The 21800-nt window shown below is 40.2% G+C and overlaps 1 protein-coding gene across 2 annotated transcripts in view; it reads right to left on the reverse strand.

The window, feature by feature from the left end:
- The window catches only part of rsrc1 (arginine/serine-rich coiled-coil 1), a 191902-nt gene that overhangs the window by 85240 nt on the left and 84862 nt on the right, over positions 1-21800 (reverse strand). For both annotated transcript variants that reach the window (XM_036149829.1, XM_036149830.1), the window contains exon 6: positions 3634-3685. In XM_036149829.1, coding sequence (XP_036005722.1) covers positions 3634-3685 — 52 coding nt within the window. The remainder of the gene's footprint in view (positions 1-3633; positions 3686-21800) is intronic.

Here is a 21800-nt window from a genome sequence, read left to right on the forward strand (position 1 = left end):
TTGGAAAAAAGCAATTGGTTGGATATAAGCATTATTCTCGGGCTACTGAGTAATAGGGCTGAATAAAAATGCATGATATAATTCTTTTGTCATTTTTACTTGCAGAATAATTAAAAGAATGTGGACAACTTTAAGGACTATGAATGCTTTCGCAAGACATTTGTTCTTAGGTGGCGATGAAACTTTATATCAGTATAAGAAAATATATGCCACAAATAATATCAAATGAAAAAAATAAATGAAACTATATCATTATTAATATTAATATATTAATTAAATAATAAATATTAATATATTAATTAAATAATAATTATGTCTGTCTTGGAAATCTGGAGTTCTGTGTGTGTGTTTATACGTGTGATATGTAGGCCAGGCAGGAAGTGACCCATAAACATATCCATCCAGCTCTTTTATTGGGGGCCAGGGTTGCCCTCCTCATCCTACTTCACACACACACACACACACACACACACACACACACACACACACACACACACACACACACACACACACCCATCGAAGGCCCCCAGTGAGCGTTAAGCAGGCCAGCGGGCCAGCCGAGGGGGCTCATTACAGGTTCACAGAGGCCCCCAACACAAAAGGCCTGAGCCGCTTTAGCCATGGGATGATCTGCTCTCTACTGACTAGAGAGAGTCCATAGACGGACAAAAGAAGGGAGAGGAGGAGGGGGGGGGGGGAGAGGTGGAGGAGAGCGGAGGAGAGGAGTGGAGAGGAGAGCCGCGGGCTTTAAGGATGTCAGGAGACCCCGAGAGAGAAAGCCTGGCGGGCGCTCAGAGAGGAACGGAGGGAAGGAGGAGGAGGAAGCTTAAGCTCCACGGCTACGTCAGGACATTAACATTCACACAACCTTCCAACATCTGCTGCTTCCATCCTGCCCTCCATCCCTATCTCCCTCTGCCCACTAACAACTCTGGAACAAAGACAGGAGGATGGAAAGTGAGCTTGGGAGACAGAGGAGGGAACAAATCAAATAAAGTCACTGACAAAAAGGTTTAGCCAAATAAACGACGACTTGACTGCAGAATACTTAACAGCTGTCGGTCCACTTAGTTATTGATAATGATTAATTGGTTTAGAAGCAGAAACCCTAAAACAAGCAGGGATTCACCAGTCAAGCAATTATTGGCAAAGAAAACCAGTTTTATTTGAGGCCTGTGGATTCTGATTTTTACCAATTTTTTTATTCTAAGGATGATAACACTTGCTGCAGATCCTTTGATAGATAAAAGCCTCATAAAACTATCCCAAAAAAAATATGTATTATTGTTGATGCATTGTTTGATGCGTTTATAGACTGAAAATGGTTGGAGTTCTTAGTTTAGATACATGTAATGAACAGGGTGAAACTGTTATTTTACAGTATTTGACCAGCTGTTTGCCAATCAGAGCCGATGGAGGTATAAACGTTCAGATTCTGATCTCCGGCGGACTTTTCGTAACCTCCTTTATTGTTCTAGCCTGCTCCTAAACCGTGCGTCTCCACAGGCCTGAAGCAGAGCTTTCGGCTCTCTGCTGCCGGGGACAGTCTTTGACCGGGCCATAAACCTTTTATCCGAAAGCCTCCGTGAGAGATAGAGAAGAAAACCAGAAACACAACCTGCGCATTAAAGCCTCTCCTCTCACCCCGTGAGCCTGCTTCTGCAACTGTCTGGCCCGAAGCACTCAAAGCCACAAGCTCAAAGCCAGGAGGGCTTTAATGCCGCTAGCAGGACGTCAGCATTAAGGTGGGACAGGGAGGTTCGGGTGTTTCACATACCTAGGGATACATTCTGAATCAGGGTCAAGCCTTCCTCTGGAACCTGACTGCAACACAGAAATGAAGTCGTTCCCACTTCAAAAACCCTCCTGCAACCACATGTAAACTATGTCGAGTAAATTTAAAGTATGATGAAGTGCATTATATATATATATATGCCGCACAAAGCTCAATTCAGCAAAATCAGATCAAGGGATGGCAGTGTTGTTCTTTGGCCTCCACTTGCAGCCGAACAAGTCTTAAGTGAGGTGCGTATGTAGCTGGCGGGTGCTTTATAGATGATGTATAGATGCCTGGTCCTTTCATATATTTCCTGTGGTGAAATTAGAGCCCTGTTCTGAAGTGCTCTGTGTATGGGAGTCTGTGTGTGTGTGTGTGTGACTGTAAACATGAAGACATCTTTCTCCGCAGTCAATCTCTGCCTGTCACATCTGGCTCGCAACTCTACCCCTCGAATACACACTGGAATATATACACCGTGTGCATGGTGACATCTATGACTTATGTACTGGGAGGAGCGTTTGAAATTAAGCTGCAGTGAATATGGGCCCAGCAGTGGTCAGGGCGGAGAGGTTGTGTGCGCTCGTGCGGCCGTCTGAGTCTGTGTCCCAGAAATCTGGGATATGTGTGCGGGGAGACGACTGAGTCTGTGTGGGAAAACGACAATGGAGCCCAGCCAGGTCCAGAGCACATGTGACCCACGCTAAAACTTCTGGAAACAGCTGACAGGTCTTCAGATTTTCTCAGCTTTATTTAGCCTCGAATCTCAAATGACTTTAGAATTAGTTTTTTTCCCCCCACAGCCAGAAGATTGTGTATTCTTGCTAAAACGATTCATACCCCTTATACTTTCACAGTCCAAGTTACCCACCCGGATTTCTACATATTTTATTAGGATTTTATGGGATAGACTTAGAGAAATTAAAGACTTGGCCTTGCACCTAAAGTGACAGGCTGTTGGTTACTCTGGAGGAGCTGCAGAGATCCACGGCTATAGTGGAAGAACCTGTTGACGGAACACCAATTAGTTGTGCTCTACACAAGACAGCCCTTCATGGAAGAATGAGAAAATATAAGCCGTTGTTTAAAGGTTGAAGAAGTTTGCATTTTTGCCACACCATTTAAAGGAAAACAGCAAATACGTAGAAGAAGGTGCTCAGTTCAGGTGAGCACAAACGCAGTTTACGGTCCGTGGCCAAAAATGACACAAACAGCACTTCCCCATTATGAGGCATGATGGTGGCAGCATCATGAAGACTGGGCAACCATTTCAGTCTCTAGATGTGTAGAGCTGGCAGAGATCTACATCTGTGGTTGTAGCAAAACAAGCTTCAAAAACTCATCAACTAGGAGGGTTGAATAGAAATGCGCACTTTTCATATATTTATTTCAAAATCATTTCATTTTCCCTCCAATTTACAACTATGCACCACTTTGTGCTGATATATCAGATGAAACCGCTGATAAAATACAGAGAAGTTGGTGGTTTTAACATGACAAATTGTGGAAAAGTTGAAGAACGTATGAAAAAATGTGCAAATCGCTGCACATTGGATCAGAAAAAAAAAATCTTAAAAAACAATATGTGCAGTCAATCGGTTCATTTATTATACATAAAATATAAGCAATTCCATACAGATGTTTTGCCACGGTGTAAAAAATGTGAATGGACATGATTATTTTTATAAACCAAAGCGGGACAAACTGAATGACCTTTTGAGAGAGTACCAATCATTCAGTGCTAATAGAAATCATTAATTGCTTAGTATTGTTCTCGGATATATTCTTTTAAAGTTCTCTTGGGTCGAATAAGAAAGCCTGTACACAATAATCAAGTTACGATGTTATGCACTTACCTGCTGCCTGCAAGACCAAATGCATGCGGACTTTAGCCTGCTCTGCTGGAGTCTGCAGGAGAGTGACAGACAGACAGTTTTCTTGGTTATTTGTCATCAGTAGATAGGTCAAGTTTAGTCAAGCAGAAAAAACAAGGAAAAGGGCAAACGGAATAAAACCTGCCTTTTATTATCAGAAAGATCAAAGAGGCACAGTGAAAGGTTGTAAGCACAAAACATTTAGCAGCTGAAATCCTGCGTGTAGATTTTAACAAGACATTTGTATGAGGAGATTTTGAATTAATTGCATCATGATATTAAAATGCGGCAGTCTGATTTTTCATAACTTAAAATAACAATACTAAAACAATTATTTTTGTCTGACTTAGCAAGGGCATTGTTGAAAAAGTGTGTGGCAAAAAAAAAGAGCATATTACTTGCCGAACCACATTGTTCTTAATTTTTTTTTTTTTTCTGGAAGAAATCAAAGATTCCCTGAGACCTTGAACCCAAAGGAATCATGAACCAAAATAGCTTTGCTCTTAATTTATCTCCCCTGGTCTCGTGCTCTTTTCAGTTTTGCGTGGTTTCTGCAGCAGACTTTGACGTCTGTGTTGTCCCTGGTTCTGTGGTCACCAATAACAAGAATAAAGAGATGGATAACGTCCCAAAAAGGAACAGAAACACTGGCTATTAAAGTAGTTAACTAGGTTTTCAGGGAAGAACAGGTCTCTCAAATAATAAAAGTTTATTTTAGTTTCTTGAATATGAGGGTTGAACAACAAGCAAGGTGATAGGTGGCTGTTTACGTATAGTTTAGTTCCACTACAGTATCTGACCCAATACTGGTGTAATTAGTTTGGGTCCAATCCACAAATCCATCCAATAACCCATACATCATTGACATGCGTTAATCCAGGTCATATTTGTAATAGTTTTATTCTTTAGATAATAAAATGAAATTCGGCGATGTCATAAAAGTATGGAAGTTTCATTTTAAGTTTGTATATATTAGGTGTTTTGTCAGATTTCGATCTTTTAAACTGAAACAGCCCACTGATGGTCGTAAAGTGAATAATCTACATGGCCAGTTTCTTTGGAGATGTCTCAGTGAAGAGAAATAAAGTTGAAAGTTGACCTCAATTGTAACAATAATCATGACTGAAGAAAGGACTTAGTACAGCAACACTTGGTTCTTTACAGAGGGACAATAAAAAGGTCAAGCAGCAACAGAAGGATCACAGAAAGTTTGCCTCTTATCATTTTTTATCAATTTCACACTGCAATGGAATATATCGGATTTGAAAATGTTGGCAGCCTGTCACCTGACAGGCCCACCTAAAAGGTACGACAGTGGTGCAGGAGTTAGGGAGTGTGTCCTGCAATTGGTGGGTTGCTGGTTCAATTCCCCACTTTGACCATCTCAATCGTTGTGTCCTTGGGCAACACACTTCCCCTGCAGCCAGTGTCCCGGTGGTCAGTCCCCCACCAGCTCCAGGGTGTGAATGGGTGAATGACTGATTGTAGTGTAAAGTGCTTTGGGGTCGTATGACTTGATAAAGCGCTATACAAGTACAAACCATTTACAATGTAGAAATATTTTCTTGTCTAGAAAACAGTCAATTATGCTAATAGAGGTTGCTAAAAACTGTTAAGAAAGGTCTCATCTTGCCACTTAGCTCCTGTTTTTGTTGTTGTGTGTACTTTAGGACTTAGAGTAGAGTAGTAGAGTAAGTATGACCCTTGTTGAACAGTTAGTTTTGGAAGAAAAAAAAAGAAAAAAAAGAAAATATGGCAGGCATGCTTGAATAGCTAAACTTTTTGCTCAATGTCCCTAACAGGAGGCCGCAAAAAGACAAGAAGAATGCTCTGCAGGTCAACAATGGCTTCCTGCAGTCCAAATACCAAGGAGGGGTTCTTATTCTGGATTAACTGACATTACCACCAGGAGTTATACAGATAGAGAGTCTGTAATGAAGACAACAACATTAATACTGTTAATACTAAAACAACCTGCTTCCTTGTTGAGCTGCTCCCACACACTGGAGGACCGCCCAGGTAACTGAGGATAGTTTATTTGTTGTAAGCAATGGTGATAATGTGAGATGTCTGTGTTTTAGGTTCTGAGCAGGAATGTTTTCTCTTGTGGTGGCTCAATGACGGAGATTATCATATTTTTTAAGTGATCATCAACATTTATGGATGCAAGCTTTATTTAATCAAAAAGCTTCGGGTCTCCTGGAGGATTTGTCACAGTGGTGAGATTTACAGCAGACTCCCTTACTCTGACCTTTAGACCTTCTTCACACAGACATTAGGCAGGGCAGCTTAGAGTACAGAACAACCACAGCACCGTGTTTTCCAGAACGTCTAAGAAATATACATTTAGGAACATAGAGGCTTTAAGTTAACAAGAACTATTTCAGCTTAAACTCCCTTCTATTGCCATGAGTAGTTAAGCTTTTTATGTGCTTGGAGCATATTTATAATAAAAACAGACTAGATTAGTAAAAAAAAATATGTATGTCAAATAAATGTAAAAATTTAACTATTTATATTGAGCTCTTGTGCCCTTAACGCTAAAAACCCGGCAATTCAACAGGGGTGTGAACACTTTTGAGAGTCACTCCAGCTTCTAAGTTAATTTGCTTGCCGGAGTAAATCAGATCAAAAGTCGGAAGAACAATCGGCTCAATTACTTTGCCGCACCGCCGCCTGAGAGATCACACGGCGCAGGACAGATGCCGCACTTACACAACTTCATCTGTATAATCTTGTGATAAAACAGCTGCGTCCCTTAGGCTAAAATAAATTTCACCCATGATAATCTTTAACTGCCACTATTAGAAGTCAATGTACCCGTAAAATGTCCTCATAGAGCACCCGGGGACAACTTGGGCGAATTACTAACCCCGTCACCTGTGGTGGAGGGGGAAAAGAAGAAGAAAAAAAAAAAAAAAAAAAAACCTTGCTGGTAAAAAATAAAATAAAAAGATGGCAACAACTCTGACACACCAGGGAGAATCAATGAAAAAGAGATAAAGAGAAATTTAGAGACAAAGAACGAGAGCGAGAGAAGTGAGAGGGGAAGAGAGAAAACAAAAGCTGCTGTAACAAGTCTTTGGAGAGTTGGATAAGAGGGCACAGAGAGCACATTTTACAAAGATCACAGCAAGAGACTCAACATATTCCCCGTCCTGTTGTGTGTGTGTGTGTGTGTGTGTGTGTGTGTGTGTGTGTGTGTGTGTGTGTGTGTGTGCGCACGGGAAACATTTAGCGGGAGCGAACAGGGGAGGGCCCTGTGCTCTGACAGCTGTATCGGGAGGCGCAGCTCTTTTTTTCCTGACATGCCCTCTCAAAAGGGGCCTCGCTGTAATTCCAATATCATTGCTATTAGATTTGTGGGTCTTAATTGTCAAGAAAGAATGATGGCTACGACGGAGCCATAAAAAAGGCAAAGCGCCGCAGATTGCTCCTGGAAGGTTTTGTGGAGCTGCCGGGGCACGGGGCGGCCCTCGTTACCATGCAGCAGCGGAGACGGCGTGTAGGATTAGAGAGAAATTAAATGCTAATGGGGATGGGATCTGAATCTGCTGCCTGGGAGCATCATTTAGACGACAAGGCCGGGGCGTCGCTGACAGGCAGCGCTCCCTTCCCTTCCCTCCCTCCCTCCTCCGCCTCCTCCTCCTACTCAACCAGCTCTTCCTCTCGCTGTTCCATCGCCTGGCTCCCCACCCCACCGGCGGCAGAAAAATCCGAGTTATCAAACTGTAAACTTGTCACTTTGGGGAAAACGTCACTTTCCGGTGGCGGGTTTGGGGGGGGAAATATAACGACCTGCTTTAATGTAGCGATGTCAGGGTTGCTGTATCCTAGATGGCTCACGCATCAAGGCGCCGGTGCAGACACCCGGAGAGAGATGCGCTTGATGCGAGTTTGTGGCAGGACGTGATGCAGGGTAGCACACATGCACTGGTGCTGCTTGGCAACCTCAATTAAAAATTACTCTTACGCCTTAAATTATATCTGCTTCCAAGACGAACCGATTAGATTGTATTTTTTCAGCCTCTTTGGAGCAATTTCGCTTCTTTCCAGCAAAGCGGAGGGATTACAGGCAACCACAGTAACAGCGCTGCACTGGATTCAAACCCACTGCTCTTTAAGCTTAGCCTGCTGAACAATTACAACGACGCGCAACTCAGTCACGGCGCAGTCGGTCACCTTAAGCAATTGCGCAACACATAAATGCGTCACAATCGTTTTAGTTACAGTTTATTACCGTGCACACCAAGTAATTACATTAGCATTTGTTTACATTTGCCTTGAGGTACATGTAGGTCCACGCGTTGTAAACACACACCCACACACACACACACACGAAGCAAGCTCCTGCCAGTTCCTGAAGGGCCAACTAAACAGTGAATCTCAAACACTGGTGTCACTATGCACTGTCAGCATTGGACTCCCAGAAGGAAAGCTCCATCAGGATTTATTTATTTAATTATTTATTTATTTTCATCCAGGTTAGTTAGGAATAGACTTTTGCCGGCACCGAGTCTCAGTCTGACACTCTATTAAGATCAATGACATGTAAAAGTGCTGCTATTTAACGATAGATTTCATCTGCATTACATGATCTGCATTCAATGTTGCCCCAGTTCCCCCTTAACAAGAACTAGTTCTAAGTTCAGTTTACCCTGGTTAAAATAAACACATTATGTCCATAGTTCACCACCATATTCTCTTTATCTCTACACTATTCATATTGTCTTACACATTACCTTTCTGTACATATAAAGTGTATTTTTTGGTTTGCTGCTACATTCCTGACAGATTTCACAGTATTTGTATTAATTCCTTTTTCTTTTTCTATACTTCTAATTCTCCATATTGCACATACCCACATTTTTAATGTTGCCCTTTAGTCTTCTGTTCTTACCTGGTGCCTTGCAAAGAAGTTTTGCTCAAATATCGATTGTGAATGTGCAGTTTGATGACAATAAGGTCTAAGTGAAGTATATAATGAATAATATTAGCTACATATCTGTTGCCGAAACTAAAAAAAAGTGTTAAAAATTAACAAATTAAAAGCCAAGTCTGAGCACCTATTTCAACGACATATCTGTACTATGATCTGAGAGAAAAGTTACAAGTGACAGACTGCATTAAGTTACCACTTCATTCCTTCTGCAGAAGCAGCTGTAAACCCACCTTGGGACGCCAAGAAAACAACAAAATAAAAAAACTACATTTAATCTATTTACTTCAGATAGTTACAGGATGAACCTTTAGTTTATATTAAGTTTAAAGCGAGGGAGGAGACAGATGTTAACAATATTAGATTCCCACAGGTCTAAGTGCCCCCGTCACTTAAACAAAAAGGCAATAAGAGAATAAAGACATTAGTTGAATACAAAACAGCTTTACTGTTGACTTTACTAAATATATACTGATAGAAAAATGAATCTGAAACTATAAAGGACCGTTAAAGGCACATAAAGAGCCATAACATTACAGATTTTCCTACGCAGCACTTTTCCCTTTAATTCACATAACTACTTCCTCTGTGCATAATTCATTAGAAAACAATAAAAGAAGTCAGCAACTGAACTCTCCAGAGACAGATTTTTGCACCTCCCACAGGGAGAAAGGCATCTGAAGTGGCAACCCACCTCAATTAGGACTGTGCCATCGCAGTGTACACAAACAAACATGAAGCGCCCGGAGAAGATGTTCTGGGAGTGTTTCTGTTTAGAGAGAGATTTTGACTTAAATAAGCAGCGTTTTCCTTGCAGCTGCTTTTGACTGGGGTGCTTTGGGGAAACGAAGGGGGAACGAACGTGAAAAGGGGAATAAGTCAGAGCTTAGCGGCTTCTTTCGGAGGAAAACAGAAAGAATAGGCTAAAACCGACATTACAGAGAAAACAAGATAATACACTTCTTCTATTGAACAGTGTTGCATTACAGAGCAATTGGTACAGTTAATGGACTTCACTTATGCACTGCAGCGCTGTTAACCAGTGAGGAGGATGACATGCTCTGCAATAACTCCAACTGATGCAGTGTGTAGAGCTGCCGTCCAAACACTGTTTGTTCCTCTTTGATCCCCCCCCCCCCTAAACGATAGCATTTTTTCCTCCTTTGTTCCTAATGAGGAGACAGCGTATGTGACCACCTAGAGGGGGAAAAAATGCTGTACCCAGCATCTTTTTTTTATTATTATTATTAGTTTTATCTGTTCTCTCACTTTTGGTTCAAAATCTGGGAATTTCTTGTTGAGGCTGACAACTTCACCCCAGTAATGAGAGCAGTAGAAAAGAAAACTGCTTCCTACAAATGTCCAACTTAAACAGTATTAAATAACAGAACTGATCACAAGAAAGACTGAAAAAAAGGGGGATCAGGGGATCAGATGAGCTCTAAATGTTACTGCTGACAACACGACGGTAGGGCTGAAACTGCTGAAAGGTAGCCAGCTTAAACTGGCCCGTTGCTCATAGTTTGACGCTGATTTTGGGAGATCTTAAGAGAGGGCGTACAACTACACTTCCTAAGCCTGATTCTGTATCCCAGTGTAAAAGGGAGATCTCCTCTTCACCATTCCTTAAGACACGGGTTGAATTAAGATCCGGGTTTGATGCAATCCGTTGCTTCCTTGAAAACTAATAACTTACTGAAACTCATTGCATTGGACCAGTGTTGAAATTGTACTGTACATGACTCTGAACCCTGCTTTGGACTTCAGAGACAGGAAGGTAGATTAAACAGGGCCTGCTTTAGGATGCCTACATATAACATTAAATTATTTTAAAAATTGAAAGTTCCTTCTTCTTTTGCAGCCTATTTATTTAGGTCAACATTACAATTGCACAACATATTCTTACATAGTGTCAGCGCGAATTTTCATTCATGCAAAATCACACATTTAAAAAGGACCACTTAGCTGCACTTTTTTGGTAAGCTATACTGTTTCAAGAACTAAAACTCTGCATTTCATTATTATCTCTGTCCACCTGAAGGACTTTCACTTTTGTAGACCGTAATAACCAGGATATAAAGAAATGGGAGAATAGTGTGGACATTGTGATGAGGGAAAAGGAAGAGTTCTAAATTAAACATGGGTAAATTGAAATCAATGTTGTTATTAAAACATTCAACAATACTAGACAATGTTGTCTTTTTCCTAATATTGTGCAGCCTTTGAGTAAGTGGTTATGAACTTATAGCCAAATTACCTTTTAATTCACACAACATTTTAACTCAAGTCCTTTTATAAGTTCAGTCAGTTCCAACTCCTATCAAGAAACATCATTATAAGCAATTATAAGCAAATCATATAATCATATCTCAGTTTGCAAGTCTTTGCAACCTGCAAAAACCAGAGACTGGTATTTCCAGACTCTTTTGGTTTTCATTCGAAACCAGACCTGGAAAATATTTTCCATACTTTTTCCAGACCAATGGTGATGAACCCTGCTATTAGCCAGAGTAAATAAACTGGGTAGATTTAAACTAAAACTGGAGATGAAATAAGCTCATTGGCTGCAAACAATGGACATTTTATACCAGCCCAGCTCTATTTTCCTGTTCTTTGACTACAAAGATTATGCCCCTAAAAACTACCGAAGCAGGAATTCAGTAGAGCAGCTGATTGGCTTGTGGCTTTTAGAGTTATGTTCTCACATTAGTCTTTCCCTCGCTCTCAGACATTCGGTCTTTTCCTTATGAGACATAAACTGGAGTCACTTTTCTTAATTTCTTTGTATAAAACCCGTTTTTTGTTGTTGTTGCTAGTTTTCTCTTCATTTTTTTGTCATTTTTCTCTGTTTCAGTTTCATTCATCTTCTCAATGTTGCATTACAACTATCTAAAGATCAGGAAGCAAATCTTTTTTTTATTAATGCTATTTAAAAATATTACAGCCACTGTTTCAAAGGTTCACAAAATAGAGTTCATATCAAATCAGACCATTAGTCATATCTACGAGCATTTGAGGCCAAGTTTTATCGTTAGTTCTGTAGTCTTTTAACCTCACCATCAAATCTCCCACTTCTTGATTATTACTGCCATCTAACACTTGCCTCACACATGACAGGAAGTCCAGCATGCTCCCAGTCAGCCCTCCAGCTTGCTCCGTCAACTAATCACAGCGACGACAGACACGCTGAGCCGAGCTAAATGCCCAGTGTCTGTTCCATTACTCAAAAATAAACACGTCCCATTAGAAAAATAAATTATCCTCACTCTGCTTTGTGAAGACAATGCAATCCTTTGTATAATGAGCATGCAGGAAATCTAATTTTGTTTTTGTAGTCTTGTTCTGGTAAACCAGAAGATTGTTATCGTCATTATTACCACTGAGGCTGAGGCCAGGAAGGCGAAGCAAAGTGCGGTCGGTCAGTTTATAACTGGAGGACACAAAGAAAGGAAGGGCAAAGGTGAAACGGGACGTTTCTGCTGAAACTGGGATCAGATTGTTGGACCGCTGTCTCACTAAGTGATTTATTTTCTCATTCACGTTTAGCAAATAGGGAAGAAAGGGAACAAACCATGAAATTGTGCCAAATACCTCACTGTCAACAGCAGCATGTCCCTCATATAATCTGCGCAGCCGTTTGTTTTTCGATAATCTTTCTGTCAATCTGCGATAACGATCTCCTATTCACGTCAGTCTGCAGGCTCAGAAATTAATAAAACCTGGGGAAGAGAGCGGGAAGATGGAGAGATGAGGGAAGCACTGCTCATCTTCTCGATTATTAGTTGATGTCTTCAAATCGGCAGACAAAATAAGCCATCCTAGGAGCAGCCGGAACTGTAAATTATAACCGAAAATTTACAATTCAGCAAGAAATTATATCATTTTGGACTAAAAAATGAACAAAACATAGCTTCCTTTTCGCACCATTAAATAGTTTCTGCTGATAAATAGGATATGATTTTTTTAAAAGAATAGAAAAGCAGATTTAAAGTTTAAAAAATAACAGCTTCAGCCAAAACTATAAGCACTGACAGTAAAGAGAAATCAGAAACTGTGTATGGCAAGAAAAAAGAAGCAGGCTCTGGAGGCCTGCTGTGTTAGTGGTAGTTCAACCGTACCAGCACAGCTATGAGTTGAATGCTAGAGCCAACAGAAATGATGATGAAGATGAGGCTAATGATTCTGAAAACTCAACTGATGAAGTTATTTTAAAACAAGAGCTATTCCCCTACATTTGCACTACTTCTTGTTCACATACAAACAAATGCTTGTGGTCTATCTGTGTAAATAGGACATCCAGGAATTATTAGAAATGTATAAACATTCCAAGTTTTAGTTTGTAAGGCAAACACCCTGTCCACTTTTAATACCAGGTTTAAAATGGTTTGTCCATTTTGACAAAGCTTATAGTTAGAGTGGATTAGGTTATCCTGAGATATCTTTGTGGTTATGCTGTTATAAGCTTAGGCTGCTGGAGGACATAAAGACCACCTTCCCTAAATCTGCTACATTCTCCTACTACTCTCCACTTTCACTCGCAGTAAGTTTAACCTTATGTTCTGTTCTTTTTTTTTTTTTGTATTTATAGTAGCGGCATCTGGCCTGATGTTCTGTTTAGCTGTGACACCATCCTGGAGGGGGGTTATCAACTGAGCTACTGCTGCCAACAACTTCATGACCTCCTACTACAGATGATACACATGACACTCTCAGCGTTTAACGCAGCCTATCTCTGGGAACGTTGTGGTTCCGTGTGGAGGTGTAACCACAACTCCTCTGTTTAAAGTTGTTTTTTCTCGCTTTACGTAAATGGCTTCCTTCATCTCCCTCTTAAACCTGTCTTCTCTGTCCAAAATGTGAACATTTTGGTCCTCAAAAGAGTGTCCTTTATCCTTGAGGTGCAGGTGGATGGCTGAGTCTTGTCCGGAGGAGGTAGCTCTCCTGTGTTGAGCCATGTGTCTGTTAAGGGAGAGTTTTCCTCTCCACTATCACTACATGAATGATCAGTATGAGAGCTTCCTGCAAAGTCAACAACAAAATCCAAGTGACTGTCCACTGTTACTACATGCTCAACCAGAAGGACTGAATGCATCAAATCAATCACTGAAGGCAATCAGCTGGGTTTTCTGAGATAGAAAACCTTTTAACCAATTTGTCTGTGATTGAATAAAACTGACTTTGTAAAGGGCCTTGAGATGACGAGATGTGAATTGGTGCTATATAGACTACCTATACTGAGTAACAATGGCAACATCGTGCATGCTCATCGTCACATTCTGTGCCAGAAACAGGAACAGTTTTCCTAATATCACACATCCATCATAAGTAGGTCTCAACATACATTTTATATTTGTTTTTTTTTGTTTTTTAAACAAAGGGGAAAAAAATCCTTAATGGCTTAAAGGAATAGTTGGGATTGTTTCAAGAGGTGTTCTGTCAAGGTATTTACACTAATGGTTCCCATACCTGTAATACAAACACATATCACATTGAGTTTGTAGAAAAGTGAATAAAACCCTCAAAGCTGGTGAAAGAGGTAAAAGCTACTCGACCTCGCCTGGTTTTAGCAATTTTAAACAACTCAACATGAAAATGTTCAGAATATTGCAGGAGAAAGAACATAATTTTAAATGTTTGGAAACCGTGTGATAATAAATGGCTGGAATAATGGCAACTTTGGGATATGGGCCATATTTTACTCGGCTTTTCACAGCTATTCTGTCCTAACTGCATGTCATTGTAGGCACAGAAATGCAGATCACTGAGCACAAGCAGTGCAGACAGACGTTTGATTTTCACATGGTTCATATCAACCATAAGTGTTGAACTACCTTGTGTCAGTTCTGCTCTGAGGGAGGGAAATGTTCATGCTTTATAACAATCAAAATTAATTTCCATTGAAAATGGAAGAGAAGTCAGCTCTATTTGACAGTTACAGTGATTTTTTTCACTCAGTTGTGTCAAGAAAATTGCTCTATTTTTCTAACAGAGAAATTTCCAAGTACATTCAAACTTGTGTAATAATCCTTAGTTTTAAAACTCACTAAAGCTGTTTGTCAATCCAGCCTTACACGGTTACGTTTCGGTATGCATCAATGTCCACAATGAGCATATGTCAACCTTTCACCAGCTATGCAAGCCAAAAAAAGACAAAGCTGCGAGTCTATGTATAGACAGATAGTGGGAAACTTTTATCTGTATTTCTGACGTCTTTTTCAAGTACGTTTCTCCGACCTAGATTTCGAAGAAAAGAGGAAAAAGTTCCTCTTAAGTTTCCCCCTTTAAAACTAAAAAAATAGCCTGAAAAATAAATGAATACATTAGTAAAATGTCAGTAAACTTTCTTTACCTTTGAAATCTCTCTCAAGCAAACCGTCTTGAGGAAAAAAAAAAAGGGCGCATCAGACGCATCATCTGTCCATACACTGGAACATTAATCCTAATTGCGACACCTTAACCATCATTTTCTGTCAATAACCTGTTTCCAATATATACACACACAAACACACGCGGGCCGCCTCACCCCAACTAACTCTCTTTATCCTGCAGTTGATATGCTCAATATTCATCTCATTATATTTTTAAAGTCTTCATCTGTTTCCATTTTCTTTTATTTGTTGAATCCCGCCCGGGCTTCTTCTGCATCTCCTCGTTCTCCTCCCCGCCCTCCCAAACAAACACGCAGATATATCCCGTACCCAAAAGAGGCCAGAGGAAAACAGAGCCCTTAGAAAATGCAATATTTCTGTTTTTAATATCGAGGTCTATAAGATCAGGGCAGAGATGGGTTCCACGGCAATATGTTTATTTATATATCTTATAAGGAGGAGGAAAAAAATAATCCTGCCTATCAGTGTATGTAGTTGGGAGGCCAGAGTCGCTGTATCGGAGCTCATCTTATATGAAAAATAATGTTGTGTATGGATATACTTTTATATATAATGGCAATATGGGATCAGGGCTCTTTTACAATGTGCCATACTTCAGGCTAGGGCTAACAGCATTTTATGACCCACCAGCAGTTCATCTTCATGTCTCAGGCAGGCAGGAGCACTGCATAATAATGTCGTTTCCTGCCCCCAAATGCTATTTCACAGGCCGGGGCTCATTTCTCAAACTTCACCACTTTTACAATTTCCTAAACTTTTATTCCCGTCATTATTACCAACAAGATTTCATTACGTATTTAGAATGTAAACAAGTCTGAGTAATGACAACCCCCCCCCCCCCCTTCCCCTACCCCTCTGTCTCCCTGGATTCATTCCCGTTGATGGCTCCGTTGCTATCTCGGCCGCAGACGCTAAAGTACAAACGTACGCGCACCGAAGACGTGCGTGCGAGTTCAACCAACTCTTTTGCACATGTACAAAACACATGCCTGCGTGCGCTCGCGTAAACAAGCTGTTGACGCGAAAACGGCGGTCGTTTACCAACCCCCTGTTCGGGGGGGGGACGTTCCTCGCCGGGCGCGCGTGCACAAGTGCGTTTCTGATAAAAGGGGGTGGAAGGAGTTTTATACTCAACACACATAAATCATGTAGAAGAAAAATGAGCAAATGTGCAGGCTAACTCATCTTCTCCCCATCCGGAGAAAATGAAATTCACTGGAATACCTATCAAAACTGCAATCATCCAGAGATAATATCTTCTTTGGTCTATCTGCACTTTCCGATTTAATTTCCTCCATGCCCTTGACATCCAGCGATACCATTAAGATGAAGCACATACAGTAAGGGAGTAGTTCTCACATTCTGATGTATGAGATCTCCCCGCGCTTAATGTAATATCATCATTTGCAAATTAATGCAATCTTTCTTTTGTTTGGTGGTGCTTATGTTTTTTTATGGGGGGGAGGGGGGACGATAGAGTGACGAGGACATGAATGAAAAAAAAAAAACAAGTGATTTGTGAGAAAGGAGGGACAAAAATGTAGGTATTTTGTACATTGTGTATCCCCTGTTCTACACTAGAATGACATGCAATTATGTGTAGGGCTGCCCCGAGTCCGGGGTCACTCAAATTACTCCATCATTTAGCCCCGGCGTCAAGATGAGAGAAAAAGAGAGCGATACCCCCTCCTCATTCACACTGCCGCCCTCTTTTGCTCCCGCGTCTTGCAAACATCCGACGCTGCTTCAAATCATGAAATCATTAGTGTAATAAGCATGGAAATCTGTTTGCAGATTATAACTGACCTCCCCCTCCCCACAAAACCACCATCAGCACCCCCTTTATCCGTTTTCCTTCTTTATTATTATTTTTTTTATCCAAAACATTCACAAAGGGTGTGATGATGCATTCAGCTCATGAGAAAAATCGATTTTGCCTTTTCACCAATATAGTAAAAGGTTTCAAAAATCCTAAATTGTGTGGCAAAGGATATTTAATCAGAGTATATTAATCAATTATAGGTTTTGCCATTTGAAGTACAGCTAATCTGACTGCAAGGAGGCCTTCCAGTTCCAAAGACATGGAGCTCATCAACAAAGATAAATAACCAAAATACCAGTGGAAACGTGAAAAAAGCTTGTCAGCAATTAAAAGGTTTGATTGTAATAATGGCGATAAATACTTTCATTTAATTATAGTGGAGTGTAAATCACTTTAGCCATGCTATTTTACATTTTCAAAAAAATATTCTCACAACTGACATTATTTTGATAGCATTTTATTATGTTTTTAAAGCTGAATGTCTTATTTCAAATCAGAAACAAACTGCCTGGTTGAATAACTTCTTAGTTAAAAATTTATAGTTTGTCTAAATTGGTTGTAATGCCAGACATGCACTGAAAATCCCTCTCATTAAGTGCTTTTACAAAGAAAACAAAAGTTTCATAAAATGTGGACAAATCTCTGTTGACTGCAGAATTATCCAGTTCAGGATTGGCCGTTCCAAGGTTTAAGACTTTAAACACCAGATTATAGCAAGTTCTAATTTCATAGATAGAAAGCACAAAGTGGTTTCACGAAAATTAAAACAGAAAAAAAATTATCACAAGACGAGGATAATTAAAAATCATAGTAATGTAAATGATTGAATATAGTCCAGACCTTGGAAAAAAACAACCACCTTTCACTGTGGCGGCATTGGGATACTAAAACCAGATGCTAACCTTACCCAGCGGTCTTATCATAAGAGTTTACAGTTTATTTACACCTTGTCTGTCATTTTTTCTTTAATGGCAGAGGCTTCTTTATGAGCAGCAGAAATGAAAATGATACATTTTGTACACAAACCAGGTGGAGGGGATGAATTTTATACGCCGCTGTTTCTGGATCTCATTCACTGTGATCGTAATAAATAATATTGTCATTTATTTTTAATTCTATAAAAAAGAGCTGTAGTGTAAAAGAAATATACCAATAGGCTAGACATGTGTATTCAAACATACTGACGCTGGTGGCAGTGTGTTTCTGGCAGCTCGTCAATTCGCATCCCTAAATTGTGCTCATTCACTGCTTTTCCGTACAATCTTGTGTCTATTTCTTACCATCTTGTACCCATGTACTAAAATCAACGTGAATTATGGAGATGAGTAATCAGTAACTATGTGTCCTTCCAGTACCCCAGAACTGATAGGAAATTACTTTACTGGTTGCCAATGTAGGAATGAAAAGACCAAAACGGTAAAGTATGGTACTTTGTCAACGGTACTTTGATACACTTGCCATTGTCCGGACTTTTTTCCCTTTTCAGCTCCTCTTTGGGACGTTTGGTGGTTTCAACTAACTAATAGTGTGCTACGCAGACTCATTACAGCCCAAACAATCACATTTATTGATAAAAACAGCAAGTTCAAGGAAGAAAGGCAACAATTATTTATCAAACAATTTCCATGGAACAACAATGGGACAGTCCCAGACCAGAATCGCACATTAGGACATCTCTGGGTGGACCACATTCCACTTTAAGTGACGGCAGGTTTGTCACGCTGTTGTTGTGGGGCCACGCAGTCTCGTCTACAGCTGTCGGTGCCGCTCTGTCAGCAGGCCAACCAGGCTATTTGCCTCAGTCAACTTTTCAACTCACCAAGGGACACTTGCACATCAGCCAACCCTGAAGCGGGCCATGTGGCCAACAGAACGCTGGCATCAAAAATAGAAAGACTCCTGATTCTAAGCTGACTCTGGTGATAAAAACGATGTTACATTCGAGAGATGCTGAGTATTTAGGAGGAACAAGCTCCCCTTTCTTTTGATTTCTAGTATATTTTAAGCAACTGCAATATTAATACGCATTAAAAATGTACAAAAACAAATTAATGTTTTTCTTTTAACAAAACCCTTCAATTTCACATGAAGAGATCAAGGTAAATCCACACTGGGAACATTGATTTGCTATTTTAGTTTCCCACAAAAGGTGACCTCAACTTAACCCGTGACCGCAGACTGACCCGTAAACTAGCCTCCGCCATCACGGACAGTCCAACCCTCTCTCCCCAAAACTGTTGACATGTCTTCTTCATCCCCTACCCCTCCCTTTCTTTCCTCCTTCTATCCATCCTCGGGCAGTGTGTGCGGTTAAAGCGATGGGTACAGCTGCTGATTGAGCCAGGAGTCCTGATGAGGCTGATTCCTCCCATTATTGATTGAGCTGCTGGCTTTCTTCTGCTTTGCTCTAAAAAGCAGTACATCTGGACCGATTAGCTGCTGTAGGCCACCTCTTTCTCCCACAGCAACAAAAATACGCCTTGATGCTTCTTGTGTTTGTGCGCTCGAGTGTTATTTGGACACGTACACTGGCGTACCAAAAGCTGAAAGTAAAGCGGAGCGCTGGGAGCAATTAACTTCAGTGTTTTCCTCCTCATCGCTACTCATTCTATTCAGTCAATCTGGCGAAACACAAAGGAAAAAACAAAAAAAACAAACAAACAATAAAACAAACCTCAGACCACACAGATCTTAATTGGTCGCCTAATTGCTTCAGCAGTCATTCACTTTTACAGTTAAAAGAAGAGGCTAATGCTGGCAAAATCAAATACCAGTTAAACAGGAACAAAAAAAGCTTGCCTGTCATACTAGTTTAGATGATTAAAAGGCACTCGAAAGCACGTATTTCAAGAAAAAGACATGAAATAATGTTTATTTTCTTTTAAAATCAACAGGACCTGACTCTACACTACAAAACCGGAACTAAAAATAAGTCAAATTTTCTTGAAATTAGTGTATTTGTCCTTGATTTGAGCAGGTAAATAAGATTATCTGCCAATGGATGGAGTATTTCAAACCCCTAAAATAAGATATTTAGATATTCTGCCCTCTAAATAAGACTATGGAGATGAGTTGTTCCTATTTTAAGTGCAAAAATCTCATTCTATTGACAAATCATCTTATTTACCTGCTAAAATCAAGGACAAATACACTCATTTTATGAAAATCCAACTTATTTTTAGTTCCGTTTTTGCAGTGTACGCGTGCCAGTTTCAAGGTACTTGCTTGACAAGATGATGTCCCTTTACCTTATGAGACCCTAGGTAAACGAAAATATCATTTATGCTCCAATCTTAAGAGCAATAGATCAACAGAGACTCATCAATGCCTGTTTAGAAATCTTCCGGGATATGTGTTACACATGTAGATTAAAGCATTGAAGCATTGAAAGTGTTTGAACAGGCCCGCAAACTCCGGCTCCGAGAGAGATGAGCTCCATTATTTACAGTTTTCCGTCCCGAATCGTAATCAAGAGCCTTGCGAACCGCATGCAGCTGCCTACTGGGGTGCAATCTCCCCCATAAGCATAAACACACCCATAAATCCAAACACTCCGTATTCAGATATTCAAATTCCCTCACATATAAATACAGAAAATATGCCGGTAAATACACAGATGTGTGCTTGTGTGTGTGTGTGTGTGTGTAGCTTTTATTGAGAGAGTCACCCTGATGACAAGATAAGGACAAAGCAGGGGGCAATAATTAAACGACACATTTTAATAAGCAATCCTTGCGGGTATAGTCATTGAAACTGATACGGTTGTGTGTTTCCTATAGTTTTAGAGACCTGCACATTAAAATACCACCACCAACAACATGTGCAAGACAGGATTTTTGTGTAGGATCATTAAAAGAGTCTGGTCTACATTTATTTGTTGTTCTTCTATAAATTAAGCCCTTAATGCATAAATCATAAAGCTTCCATAATTATTGGCACACCTGGTAAATATATGCACAAAAGCCCTAAAACAAACAGTTGAAACTCACTGCGGGGAACGCAGTGAGTCATGAATTTTACTTTTCATTTCTTACTTCCCTTACTATCTTCAGTCTTGCTGGTCCCAGTCCTACCCGTTTTCATATTTTAAAATAAATGCTCTGACTACAGATATAGGCAACTTTAGGAAAGTTGCCATTTTCTTGCAACCATTTCCTGACTTTTGAAGATTAACATGCATCTCCCTAACTCAAACGGCATGTTTGCTCGTCTTTCCCATTTTAAAGAGTTGCTCTGATAAATGAGCCTTTGTTTTATCGTATGTATACAGTGTACATAAAAGTGTCAATGTTAATGTCAATCTTATTAAATTAGCAGGATATAAAAACAACCCAGGTTGATTAAAGTGTCTTACAGTAAACAAAAAACAAAAAAAGGAGATGCAGCAAAATCTCACAAATCTTGTAAATGTCAATGTAACTTTTTTTCATAGTTTAGCTGATCTTGCGACTTATAGTGAGGTACAAATTATGTATCAAATTAAATGGTAAATTATACTGACCAACATGAACCAAGGAGTAAAGATTACCGTCAATAGCCACAAGAGGGCTGTCTAGGCTTGTGAAAATGATATGCTGCTGTTGTAAAATTGATTGAAACATTAACTTATAGACAACAAAGACTGAACACGTTTGTATGTTGTTTCGATGTTTCAGTCTACATTCACGCAGTGGAGCGTTGTGTGGTGGAGCTCGAAGGGCCCAGACTGCACCAGAACCCCGCCACTGGGCTGTCCATGAAGCTAATAACAGCTAGCGTTAGCTTACAGGCATGTTGCCTGGGCGGTTTACAACTTGGCTGATATCCTTGAGCTTTATCTTTCTCTCAAATATCCGTGTCGTAATGTTAGCTTAGCACGTAGCATGGTTACGCTCACAGTATAATTTTGCTCGCGCAGTTTAGGTAACCGGCCGTTAGCCTGAACTGCGCTGGCAAGAACCTTCCCGGTACTGTCCATATTATTCAGCCGGCTGTAGGTGCAGTTGTCTTCCCAGATTAA

This window comes from Fundulus heteroclitus, chromosome 18 (assembly GCF_011125445.2).
Source record: "Fundulus heteroclitus isolate FHET01 chromosome 18, MU-UCD_Fhet_4.1, whole genome shotgun sequence".
NCBI lineage: Eukaryota > Metazoa > Chordata > Actinopteri > Cyprinodontiformes > Fundulidae > Fundulus > Fundulus heteroclitus.